Source organism: Capsicum annuum, chromosome 11, assembly GCF_002878395.1.
Source record: "Capsicum annuum cultivar UCD-10X-F1 chromosome 11, UCD10Xv1.1, whole genome shotgun sequence".
Taxonomy (NCBI): Eukaryota; Viridiplantae; Streptophyta; class Magnoliopsida; order Solanales; family Solanaceae; genus Capsicum; species Capsicum annuum.
In genome coordinates this window covers 140,364,748-140,377,981 of record NC_061121.1, presented here as the reverse complement: position 1 = coordinate 140,377,981, position 13,234 = coordinate 140,364,748, and the positions used below count along the sequence as shown (strand labels likewise).

Here is a 13,234-nt window from a genome sequence, read left to right as displayed (position 1 = left end):
AAAATTATACTACTACTATTTTTTATTAAGTGGGACCAATAAGGGTAAAAGTGAAATTGTGTCTTTAAATTGTTCCCAAATAAGGAAAGGGGACATTTTTTTTGGGACGGACAAAAAAGAAAATGACACATAAAATGGGACGGAGGGAGTAATTTTTAGTTATGAGATATCTGATCAGATGTTTATAATGTAGGTTGCTTTCTTGCTTTCAGGTTGACATAGAGGTTTCATCGGTTCTTGCTCACTTTTCCCCGTCTCTATACGGGGCAATTATGGAACTAATTGCGGATTTTGATATTTTGCGTTTATCATCAGACTCCTTACCCCCAACTACAGTTAATGGAAGTGTGGTATCTGCTTTTTTTTGGTTCTCCATTGCTGCAAATGTGAAATCGATTGGTTTCTTGATTGACTTTGAAAGTGATGTAGAAAATGTGTGCAGTCTCATGCTTTTGCTTCAGATATTAAATATTCGGTATGTTGTTTGCCTCTTGTTTTACTTTTCTATCGGCCTGATAAGGATATACCATTAATATTAGACAAAATACACAAAAGATAAGATGTGAAACAAATGCAGAAGTGAAATTGTGTTGCAGTCTTATACTCCTTGTCAAATCATAAATATCTAGTCTGTCTGTTAATCTTTCTGCTTTTCACTGTGACAATGCTACAATAGCTGCTCTAATGCATAATCATCATACCAACGTGATTGTGAAATTCACTTTTGTTTGGTGACTCATGAATGGTCTCTTGACTAGCATTTCTCAGTTAGCTGTTTATTTCCAAAATTGCTTGAGTTGCAAAAGGTCGCTCAGTCATAGTGGAGTCGTTGTCCGCACTGATAACAGTTGCACAGTTTATGTTTTTCACCTCAAGTCATTCTTGATACCAGTTTCCATAAATCAGTCATAACATCCACCATTTGTAATCAAAACTTTACCAATATTCAGAACACAGTGTTATTAATTTTTTCTTCGGAATCAGCTAGACTTCTTGAAGAGCCTCCTTTTACCAGTGGTGTCCAGGCTAGCTTGTGCGGACTTAGAATATTCTGCCTGGTATATGTGTCCTCCCACTAGCGGAGGTATTATGCGATTCTTCCTACCAACACTTGATCAGATGAAGAACTGACTTTGCTTTTTCATCTCATCATATGTCCCTGATTTTCATGGCAGCTTTTTTGACTGCTACACTGCACAATCAAGTGCTGAACTTGTTTAAGTTTTATTCTATTGATAGTTGGCAGCAAGTGAACATGACTACTTATCTGGCGAGAAAAGAAAATGAGGCAAATGAGATTAGACTGAAGGTGCATAAGGCTATGATTGAAAAGTCTTATTTCCATTTAACTTTAAAATTCAAGTCTTCACGGTAAAGCAAATGGTAGAAAACATTAGGTTCTTGTATCTATTCTTGAGTCAGATGTATTTCCTTGTGTCCAAAGAGTGATTCTTTCAAATATCATCTGTTAAGCATTGTAGCATTCAGTTATGAAGTTTGAATGAAGTTGCAGGTTTGATGGGAGAGAGTCCTTGGAGGGAAGGGCCTCGGTGAAGGAAATAAACATCCATGATTATGGTGGTAAAAGTGAAGGGAAAAGCCTTATCTTTTGCTCATCTCAGAGCTTGTCTGGATCTGATAATGTCAGAAGCGGTCCTCAAAGTGGGTATTCTGATAAGAGAAATAGTACCAATGGTCTGTGCCTTCTGTTCCATCAGAAAACCTGTGGGAATTCAGGATTCATTGGTCATAAATGTAAATTAAGTTTAAGTGGTCTTGATATTCACTGCCACCATTTTCTGATTGGAGTTTTGGTAGGATTTATTGATAAATTATCTGATATCAAATCTTCTCTTCAAGTTGCAAACAACCCTGTAGTGAATGGCAAGAATTGTGTTCCTACTTTTGTTTCCTTGCTTCAAAATTCTGGTGTTACCAAATTCATTGAAACCTCCTTCTCTGAATGGGCAACCGTTTCATTGGATCAGTTTCCTTTCATCACCCTTAAAGATACTGGTTCTTTTCTTAATCTTGGAGGTTTCTCAAACAGTGATACCCCCGAGTGGAGGAAGGGTCTCAATTTAAGAGACTGGAAGGACAGAAATCCCAAGGACGATATAGATGATAGATCTAACGGTCTGCTCCCATTTTCAGTTAATTCTTCTTTTCAAGTTTATGATGCTAAAAAGGTGTATTTCATTGACTTGGAGCTCAGCAGCTGTAAAGTTCATTTTCATAAATCCTCTTACATAATCGCAACTCTTCTGTTTCCAAATGTCAAGTCTGCATTGTGTATTTGCGACGACTATCTGGATGTACTTTGCTCTAGTGAGGGGTTGGTACTTTCTTCTTTACAATGGACTCAAATGATGCAGGATTTCCTTTGGGGTCCCTTGAAGTCCACTTCCCCTCCAACTTTAAAGTTGCGTGTCACGAAAGAAAGTGTAAAGTCACCGTTGAAAATGAGTTTCAGTATCCAGAACGTGTCTTGTGTTTTACTGCCCGAGTTCCTTGCAGTAATTATTGGTTATTTCACCTTACCTGATTTGAGCTCTAGTCCAGGTGGGTTGCCTATTACAGAAAGCTCCGACTCTAATACTTCAAAAGGTAATGTATGCACTTCATTTTTGTTTGAGGTACTGGACTGCAACTTATTTGTACCGACGGGGAGCAGTGTATCTCAATTTCTGAAGCTTGATATACAACAGCTGTATGCTAGTTTCACACAAAATGGTGAAACAAAGTTTGTGCTGAAAGATATTCCTATGGAGTGCTTGGTTACAGAAGATGAAATTGCTCACAGAAATGATTGCTTAAACTTATTTGGCTATGACTTATCCCTATCGTTGATGCTATTGGTAGAAGAAGCAGCTAATTTATCAGGTTCTTTTCATGGCCCCACTTGGACTAATATCATCTTGATTGCGCTGTTTAGTGCTGATGTATGGGTGAGATTACCATCTCAATGTGAATGTTGTGATGTCATATCCTGTTATCCAAGTTGCATTATGACAATAGTCAAGGATTGTCAACTCATTGCTGAAGGTAAGAATCAGATTTCTTTCATAGGGTTTCTCGAGTATTGAAGGAACTTTTTTGGCATCTCAGTATTTGCTGTATCTTTGTCCACAGGTGCATCACTCGTGATTGGATATGAAGCAATGATGGACGCCATAGATCAGTTTTCATTGGTTTCTAAACAAGCCGAGGCATTCAAATCTGATACCTTACAGTATTTTCTACACAGAGATGGAAAAGGAGAACAAGACGATTCTCCACCTCAAGGCTCTCCTGAAAATTTCATGACAATCCGAGCATCTATGAGGTCAATGTCCATAAAATTGCGACAACAGAAAGGAGAATCAATTGCATCTGATCTCGTTGCAGAGGCTAATATGCAGTTCCTTTGTTCCGCCTCTTTAAAAAATGATGAGCTCTTAAGGCTGAAGATCTCCTTCTCTTATCTACAGATATACTCGCCTCTTAACTCTGTTTTGCTTGCTGAATGCTGTTCTAACTCTGGCTCACCAGTTTTTGTGATATCCTTTTCATTGTCTGATCAGACTGAAAATATGCTTTCTGTTACTCTATTTTTGCTAGATGTTTGGATACATTTGTCTGACTGGAGTGCTATCATCAATATACTCCAGTCTTCCTCCACAAAACAACCCAAGACCAATATGGCATATGACCCTGAGGATCCATGTCCTAATATTTTATCTACTGATGTAAATGTGAGGCATGATTCTAGAGTTCACTCTTTTGAATTGGAAACTATTGGTCTCCGAATCCATGTTCCTGCTTGGGTTAGAAAAGATGCTTCTAACATATCAGAGTTGAAGCAGGGCGACAAGCACATGAATGATTTACGGAACACGATTTATGGAAATCGACATGGCTTTTTCACTGTTGGCTTTCAAGCTAGGAATAGTAAATTGTGTTTCCTGGGTACCATTATGAGACTGAAACTTGATCTAGATAAAACCTGGGGTACAGTGGAGCTAGTAAAGGATGTTAACACACGCTCATGGCCCCTGTTTGAACTATTTCAAGTGAACCTTGATGCTGCCATATGCACAAGTTGCAGTGAGCATATACATGGGAAGGTGGATCTTCAGTGTCAATGTCTGGATGTGTGGCTGTCAGATCACATTCTTTATTTCTGTCAATTTGTGGATTTTGAAGGTCCAGCAGCTGGGCCTTCTCAATTTAGTTTCAGTCAAGTGAACTTTGATGTCCATCTTAGAAAGTTCTCTCTTCTTTTGGCTGATGGAAAGGTAATTTCCAGTCCATAACACTGTCCGTATTTACATCATTTCTGCAGTTTGCCTTTGCTAGATTGATGGGTCCTGATACCGTGCTCTGTTTCTATGTAATTGTCTTAAATTCCATTATTACCCTTTAGTAGTTTTAATGAGCCAGTTAAGAACTCCCACATCCAAAAAATGAAGGTGGCAGAAATGCGGATGTTGCGCTGGATGTGTGGACTGACTAGAGGGGATAGAGTTCGGAATGAGACTATCCGGGAGAAGGTTGGTGTGACTTCAGTGGAGTGCAAGATGCGGGAAGCACGATTGAGATGGTTCGGACACGTGAAGAGGAGGGGCATGGATGCCCCGGTCCGTAGGTGTGAGAGACTAGCGTTGGATGGTTTTAGGCGGGGTAGGGGTAGGCCGAAGAAGTACTGGGGTGAGGTGATTAGGCGGGACATGGAACAGTTACAGCTCACCGAGGACATGACCCTAGATAGGAAGGTCTGGAGGGCGCGAATTTCGGCAAATGATTAGGGCCAGTTTGGGTCGCTAGTGTAGGGAATTACTTGGTGGGGGTTTTATTCCTGTTATGATTCCGTGTTCCGTGTTCCATATTTTATTACGAATCTGTATGCTTTCCTCTGCTTTCTTCTGTTTTATATTACTTATGGGTGCCGTATTTATGTTATGTAATCTGCCTCTGTGCTTTAGTATGTGTTTGTGTGTTATCTCGTGCCTTGAGCCGGGGGTCTATCGGAAACAGCCTTTCTACTTCATCAGAGGTAGAGGTATGGACTGCGTACATCTTACCCCCCCAGACCCCACTAGGTGGGAATACACTGGGTTTGTTGTTGTTGTTGTTGTTGTTGTAGTTTTAATGATTTATGCTTTTAATGGATAACACTAGGAAGCAGTAGAGAACCATCATATTTCCTTAATGCTTCCTTTCGTTTACCTTTTATTGGGGAACAATAGACAGTTGATGATAGGAGTTATTCCTCAGTGGTGACTGATATCTGTTTCCTGGTATTCATATTTTCTTAGCTGCTGCACGGAAGTTTTCTTGCAGGATCTTGTATACTCTATATGAGTTTCCTCGTTGACATTGAGTGCTTGAGTGAACTTATGAACAGGCATGCCTTCTTTAAAGCAATTTCACCTTCGCTCTGTCATGTCAGTTAAAAGTTAGGAGGAGCACGTTGAAATATATCTTGTTTAGAGAAGTCTAGTTCCTGGAAGCTCACAAAGATACAAGAAATCTGTTACTAAATAACACGTGGTCTCTAACTTTTTATGCAGTGTTATAATCTTTTCTAGATCAATCTCATTATTGTTAACATGTCCAACATTAGTTGAGTGAATGAGATGCTGTCTTCTTATAAGAGGTGTTCCTTCGTTTTCAATCATTACTTTTCTGGTGTTCATCTGGTTAACTTGTATGGTCTTTGTTTGTTTTTTCACTGTTTATAAGTTATGCAATGCTTCGTGTTCTTTTTCCAGTATTGCCTTGTTTATCTTTTGAGTGCAATGAGCTATTGTTCTTTTATCATTTACTGCTAATTGTGTCGCATAAATTGCCTGTTCTGTTCAGCTACGTTTTGCTAATATGTGTATATTTTTCTCTAGTGGAGTTCAAGTGGACCATTGCTGGAGTTACTCATGACAAACTTGCTGCTTCACTCAACTGTAACTGGAAATGAAATGGAGGGTTTGGTGAAGTGTGAAGTCGAAGTGAACTATAATAACATTGACATGGTAGAGATAACAAAATCATGATATATCTTCTACTGATTCTGATTCACTAATTTTTTTTCTCTATTTGGACCACAGGTTTCATGGGAGCCTTTCCTAGAGCCCTGGGAAATCCAGCTAAGCATAAGAAGGAATGATGACCGTTCCCTTCTGAGTAGTGACATTACTAGCAATCTTCATATCAAATCGACAACTCAACTTAACTTGAATCTTACTGAGTCCCTTATTGAGGTATTTTAGTTTACCCGTTCTACAGGAAAACTCTTGGTTGCATTTGTTAGTAAAAGATACCGATTGAGAAGTTCTATTATGTTCACCATGGAAGCGGTTTGTATCTGTACTAATTCTTAATCCTTTATCAGTCTATCAATGTGCTGCATGTTCTTGACTGTCATTGTGGAATCAATGATAAGCTATAAGTTCTTTTACTTTGGCATTGAGAAAGTCACTCATTTGTGAGGGTACAGGCTGTAGTCCGTTTATATGGTTTTGGGTGATCTCATCTCCTTCGCTAGGGTTTAGGGCCGAGTTAGGTCAAAGGTCTATATCCTGACATGGTATCCTTGCATGACTCATCCCTATTCTTGGTTTACCTAGTGTTGAGCCCCATGTCATGTTGCTCAGGATCCAAATGTAAGTGTTCAAATGGATGCTGAGAGTCCTTCATTGGTGAAGGTTGACGCCCTGAACTCTCTTTATATGCTCTTGGGTTTAAGTCTAAGGCCCAATTTTCTTGGCAGGTGTGCTTCGATTGTTCTAGTACATCCATTTAATGAGTCATTATTTTTCAATACCAGAGAAAGGTAAACATTAGCCTAACCAGTAGGTCATTATTTTTCAATACCAGAGAAAGGTAAACATTAGCCTAACCAATAGGCATATCCATTTGCTTTCTATAATTTATGAGGTAGGAAGCAATAATTACATCCTATTGCTTAAGGACCAATATGAAGGAAAGTGTACATTCCACTTTAGTTAGGGCTCTATCAGCTCATGTAGTTATTGTTAGAATTTGCTCTTTCCTGGTCTAATATTCCACTTCATATTTCAGATTAATGGTTAATGGTTAATATTCCACTTCATACTTAGACCTTTGATATTTATCAGTCTATTATCAAACAAAAAAGTATGTATCAGTTGATAACTTGATATCTTATAATAAATGATCAGTATTATCCACTTATATTAGCTCAAACGTGGCTCATAATATACTAGATTTAGTTCGCTGCATCTTTGAAAATGATATGAATAAAAGCATAAATTAGCTAGGTCATCTTTAACGAGATGATTATATCACTCATTATTAGTTCATTAGGCCTCGAACGGGTTAACTACATGACATCTCTATCCCTATTCAGACTGGATGTTAACCTGGTGCAACTTGCTCCTCCTTTACCAAATTTTGGGACTCAATGTGTTCTACGAATGTCCACATAGATGGAGTTCCATGGCTGAAATGAATGGGGAGGCTTTCCTTGTAAAGAAAACAGTTATCCTTAATTTAGATAGAGGGTCAAGCTCATTACCAGCCGAGTTTCCAAGTTTCAAATCGTACACACTGACCTTTGGGGATTTCTCTGTTATACGTATCTGTATGTGTACACAAACAGATATATGAGTTCTTTTAATTTTAATACACAGCTATTATAAAATTTTTTGTGCTAAAGAAATAGTGGGAACTCAGGGCTGTTAGGGGTCTGTTTACGGGGCCTTGGGCGATAGGCGGTGATTTTGATGTTGTTAGATATGCATCAGAGAAGAAGAATTGCTCCAGAAATTGAGGATATGGAGTTGATTGATCATCGACTAGATGGTGGAAGTTACACCTGGACTAGGGGGAACAACCTGGAAACCTCTTCCAAGATTGACAAGTTCTTATACGCTGTTGAATGGGAAGAAGTTTTGGATGGTCTCAAGGCATGTGCAACAGATAAAACACCAGGTCCAGATGGGTACACTATAGGGAGGTCGTAAGGAATAATGTGATGTCCACTATGCAGAACTTCCACTCTCAAGAAGTTTTTGAGAAGAGCTTCAATGCAACATACATAGCTCTTATTCCCAAAAAGAATGGGGCTAAGGAATTGAGAGATTTCAGGCCGATTAGTTTAATAGGGAGCATATATAAATTGATATCCAAAATTCTCACAGAGAGATTGAAGAAAGTAATGCACAAATTAGTAGATACTCAACAGTGGCATTCTTGAGAGGAAGACAGATCACCGATGTTGTCCTTATTGCTAATGAATGCATAGATTGTGGAATGAAGGAAATGATACCAGGCACCATGTGCAAATTGGATATTTAAAAGGCATATGACTGTGAATTGGTGCTTCTTGCTTGGAATTTTGCATAAGATGGGGTTTGGAGGAAAATGGATTACATGAAGGTTTTTGCATAACTACTCTCAGTTCCCTGTTTTGATAGATGGCTCACCCAAAGGCTTTTTCCCGTCTCAAAAAAGCTTGAGAATGGAGGGACTTGACAATATGGTGAAGATTGCCCACAATAATGGTTGGATAAGAGGTTTCAATGTAGCAAAGAACGGAATGATAAAGTGGAAGTAGTGGAAGTAACACACTTACAATATGAAGATGACATTAGTTGAAGTGTTTGAGGATTTTTTTTTCCTGAAAAAAAAAGTGTTTGAGGATTATTTTTATCCTCACATTAATTGGAGAATAAGTCTTATTATCCGTATTAATGAAATGGCTAGGATTTAACAGTTGGTTAGAATTTTGGGTGGAGAGATAGGTAAGATTCTAACCGTTTACTTAGTAACGCCTCTAGGTGCAAGAAGTAAATCAAGAGATATATGGAATGACGTCATAGAAAGATGTGAAAAAAGATTAACTAGATGGAAAGCATAATACTTGTCTCGAGGTGGCAGATTGGTCCTAATCAACTCTGTATTGGATGCCTTACCTACCTACTTGATGTCATTGTTTCCTCTCCCCGTTAATGTGGAGGAAAGAATTGATGCTTTTAGGAGGAATTTCTTTTGGCGAGGAGGAAAAAGGTTATCATTTAGTCAAATGAGACACGTTAATTTTGGCTAAGAAAGATGGAGGGTTGGGTATCAGAAATATGAGAAAGCAGAACAGAAGTTTCTTGATGAAATGGCTTTGGATACTACCCAAGGAAGAGCAATCTTTATGTGGCGTTATGATTCAAGCTAAGTATGAAAAGAAATGTTTTTGGAGGACAAAAGAAGTAAACACCGCATATGGCACAAGCTTGTGGAGGTCAAGCAGGAAGTTGTGGCATCTATTCTTTGAAAGAACTAGTTTCAATGTGAAAGATGGCAAGAGGATATTGTTCTGGGAAGATAGATAACGGGCTAGGGAATGAAAGTCTTGAGCAGCTGTCCCTTGACATTTATGTTTTAAATCAACAACAGAATTCTACTTTACATGATGTGTTGTCAAATCAAGGCTGGAACTTGACCTATAGAAGATTGATGCAAGACTGGGAGATGGAAAGATTGACCAACTTTTATTGCACACTAGAAAAATGCAAGGGTCTACAGGAAGAAGAAGATACCCTAAGATGGAAATACCACAGCAAAGGCATTTTTATTGTAAGTTTTGCTCGTAAGGACACGAATCAGATGGGTCTCAGATCAGTTTTTTGCCTTGGAAGCTTATCTGGAAAGTAAAAATTACTCCCTCTGTTTCAAAAAGAATGATCTATTTTCCTTTTTAATCCGTTTTAAAAAGAATGACCACTTTCTTTTTTTTAGTAATTTTTAGTTTTAACTTTCGACATAACATGTTTAAGACCACAAGATTGAAGAGCATTTTAGTACATTTGACATTTTTTTTAAGGGTAACTTACATAAATTTCTGAATCTTTAAGTGATGTTACATAAAATCCCGACTATTTTGTTAATTACATTTTATCTCGGTTTTTTGAAATGGTGATACATATAAAAAAGTGATACATTTGAAACTAACAAGATATTTATTTAAGGAAATAATAGATTCTCTTTTATTCATTGTATTCTTTTATTTAAGGAAAGATATTTAATTTTTTCTCTTTTTTTAGATTTTATTTAGGTGTTTTAATTATGTTTCTCTTTTTCGTCTTTAATTATGAAAGATATATTTCTTTGGTCTTTTTTCGTCTTTAATTTTGGTCTGTGTTTTTTAGATTTAATTTTAATTATGTTTCAATTCTGCTTTTAGTCTTTTTTTTTTAAAGATTATTATTTTTGTTTCCTACACTGACTACACCATTACTTTTCATTAATAAAATATGAATCACCCAATAATTGAAATAAATAATTGTATCTACCATATGAATCACCATAATACCATATATATCATCCATTAATATCATATAAATTACCCAATAAGAAACAAATAATTGTATCTACCATATTAATCATCATAATACCATATATATGAATCACCTAATAATTGAAATAAATAATTGTATCTACCATATGAATCACCATAATACCATATCTATCACCCATTAATATCATATGAAGCACCATAATACAATATGTATCGCGTATTAAATGTATCTATCGTATGAATCACTATAATACTTATATAATGATATCATATTTATCATTCATATGAATCACCATTAAAAAAATAAACATGTATGAATAACTAAATAAATTTATATATGTATCAATAGATTTTTAAAAAAAAATATGGGAGAGATTTTAGGAGAGTAAAAAAAAAGTTACATGTATTAATGGAGGAGAAAAAAAATTAGGAAGGAAGATGATTTAAGCATTAATAGAAGAGAAAAAATCAAGAAGGAAGATGATTTAATTGTTGATAATTAGGGAGATATTTTAGGAAAGGAAATCTTGAATGGGTTAATGGTGAAGTAAAAATAGAATGTGGGGTTTTCTTGATATGTATCAAGAGTAAATTTGAAAAATGGGATTTTATGTAAATTTTTAAAAAGTAAGGATATTAGATAATATAGTTTCTTAAATATGGGATTTGTGTAATTTATCCTTTTTTTAATTTAAGATCAAAGTCTTCTTTATTTTCTTTAACTCCGTGCCAAGTCAAACTACGTCATTCTTTTTGAAACGGAGGAAGTATATGAAGTAGCTATTTTCACTTGGTTGATCGTGAAGGAAGCTGTTTTAACTCAACTCAAGAGAACCTAATGAAGAAGGGCAGACATATATATGTGTTCAAGATGTTGTTTTTGGGAACATAATGCAGAGATAATTAATCATCTGTTTCTTCACTGTAAAATGGACAGCCAGTTTTGGAATCTATTTACCAGCTTCAGAGGCATAAGGTGGACGATGTCGGGAAGAACAGGGGAGGCACCTACTAGCTGGAATTTTGAGGTGTGGTGGTAGCACTGACGAAGACAGATGGAGAATTGTCCCGGCAGTAATATGGTGGACCATTTGGAAAGAGAGAAACTCTAGGTGTTTTGAAGGCAACAATAACTCTCTTCAAAAGTTAAAGATTAGTTGCATTATAAGCTTTTGGTATTGGTGTAAGTCGGAGTCTATAGATGACCCAGTTTCTATAGTAGACATCCTAGGTTCCTTGTAAGATGAGATAGGATTTAGTTTTAGTCTATTGGGATGTAGATTCAATGACGTAATTTTGGCTTTTTTGCTAATGATTTATATACAGTCTGTTATCATTGTCCAAAAAAAATAAAATTGGTCATCCTTGGAATCCTGTCATCTGATTAGACTATAAGAATTCTTGCATTGGGCTCGCAAAATATTGAATGAATTATGAGAAATTGCACAATGTTAAATTTTCAATTGCAGGCTTTGCTCAATTCGTTAAGCACAGTTTAAATAGGTTACTGATACATTTCTGTTTCTTGTTTCTTTCCCTTTGGTGAAGGTTGTTTCTAGGACAATCGAGATGATTAAAAATGCAGGGGATCTGGCGCAGATGACTGGTCATTCCGAAATCGCATCATTCTTAAATTCTCAGGAAAGTGAAAATCTGGATACCGGTAGTTCTCCTCCTTATATACTGCAAAATTTGACTTCGTTGCCTTTAGAATTTCATGTCTATCAACAGCGGCAGAGTGGTTGTAGCTTAGAAGTATCCTCCATGAATAGTAGAAAGTATTTACAACCAGGATCTTCTATTCCAGTTTATGTTAGTGAAAGTTTTGAGGATCAAATTTTACGCTATAGGCCGGCCCAATCCTGTGATCAACTTGGTGAAAAAAAATCAGTGGAGCCATCACATCATTATATCATTGTTCAACTCGAGGGAACGTTGCTTCCTTCTGTTCCTATTTCAATGGATCTTGTTGGGCTTAGATACTTTGAAGTCAATTTTTCCAAATCATCAAGGAAGTCTGATGTTGATACAAGTAAGAATATTCCAAACAGTAGTATGAATGATGGAAAGAACAGCAAAATTGAAGAAAAAAGTGGCTTTATCATTCCTGTAGTGATTGATGTGTCCATACAGAGGTACACGAAGATGGTGCGGGTGTACTCAACAGTAAGTGCTAATGCAGGTCATATTTTTGCAGCTTTGATTTACTTTACTGTTTTACATATTTCTTTTTTATTTCAGGTAATAGTATCAAATGCAACTTCTGTGCCTCTTGAAGTACGGTTTGACATTCCATTTGGTGTTTCTCCCAAGGTATATCGGTAGAGTGGTTAGAAGAAATCTCCGTACATCTGTCAGGAGAAAAGAGTATTAGTATCTATTTAGTTTTGACTGGATTTCAGTCTCTACACGTTTGGTGTAACTTCTGTCATATCCCTTCTTTTTCTTTTCAGGTTCTGGACCCCATTTACCCTGGTCAACAGGTTCCTCTTCCATTACATTTGGCTGAAGCAGGCCGTGTGAGATGGCGTCCTCTTGGTAATTCTTACTTGTGGAGTGAAGCCCACAGTATTCCAAATATTCTTTCAAATGAAAATAGAATCAGCTTTTTGCGCTCCTTTGTCTGCTACCCATCTCATCCGAGCAGCGACCCTTTCCGCTGCTGCATATCTGTGCATGATTGGTGTTTACCGTCAGCTGTATCACAAGAAAAAGGTCTTTCTTTGTCCAACAATATTCTAACTCATCCCTTTAAACCTCATAATAATGCAACTTACATGGTTAAGCCCGAGAAGAGGAATGTGCATCAGTTAACTTTAAGCAGCCCATTAGTATTGAAGAACTATCTTCCGGAGACGGTATCTGTGACGATAGAAAATGCTGGTGTTTGTCATACTGCACCTGTGTCAGAGGTTTGCACTATGTTAG

The 13,234-nt window shown here is 37.0% G+C and overlaps 1 protein-coding gene across 8 annotated transcripts in view; it reads left to right on the top strand.

The window, feature by feature from the left end:
* LOC107846947 (putative vacuolar protein sorting-associated protein 13A) overlaps positions 1–13,234 on the top strand; it is a gene marked incomplete at its 3' end in the record, with an annotated part of 124,821 nt that overhangs the window by 102,196 nt on the left and 9,391 nt on the right. For 6 of the 8 annotated variants that reach the window (XM_047398994.1, XM_047398993.1, XM_047398990.1 and 3 more), the window contains 8 exon segments: positions 213–475; positions 1,508–3,045; positions 3,133–4,277; positions 5,880–6,008; positions 6,084–6,236; positions 11,855–12,472; positions 12,548–12,619; positions 12,760–13,218. In XM_047398994.1, the coding sequence (XP_047254950.1) occupies positions 213–475; positions 1,508–3,045; positions 3,133–4,277; positions 5,880–6,008; positions 6,084–6,236; positions 11,855–12,472; positions 12,548–12,619; positions 12,760–13,218 (4,377 nt within the window). 8 annotated transcript variants of the gene reach the window in all.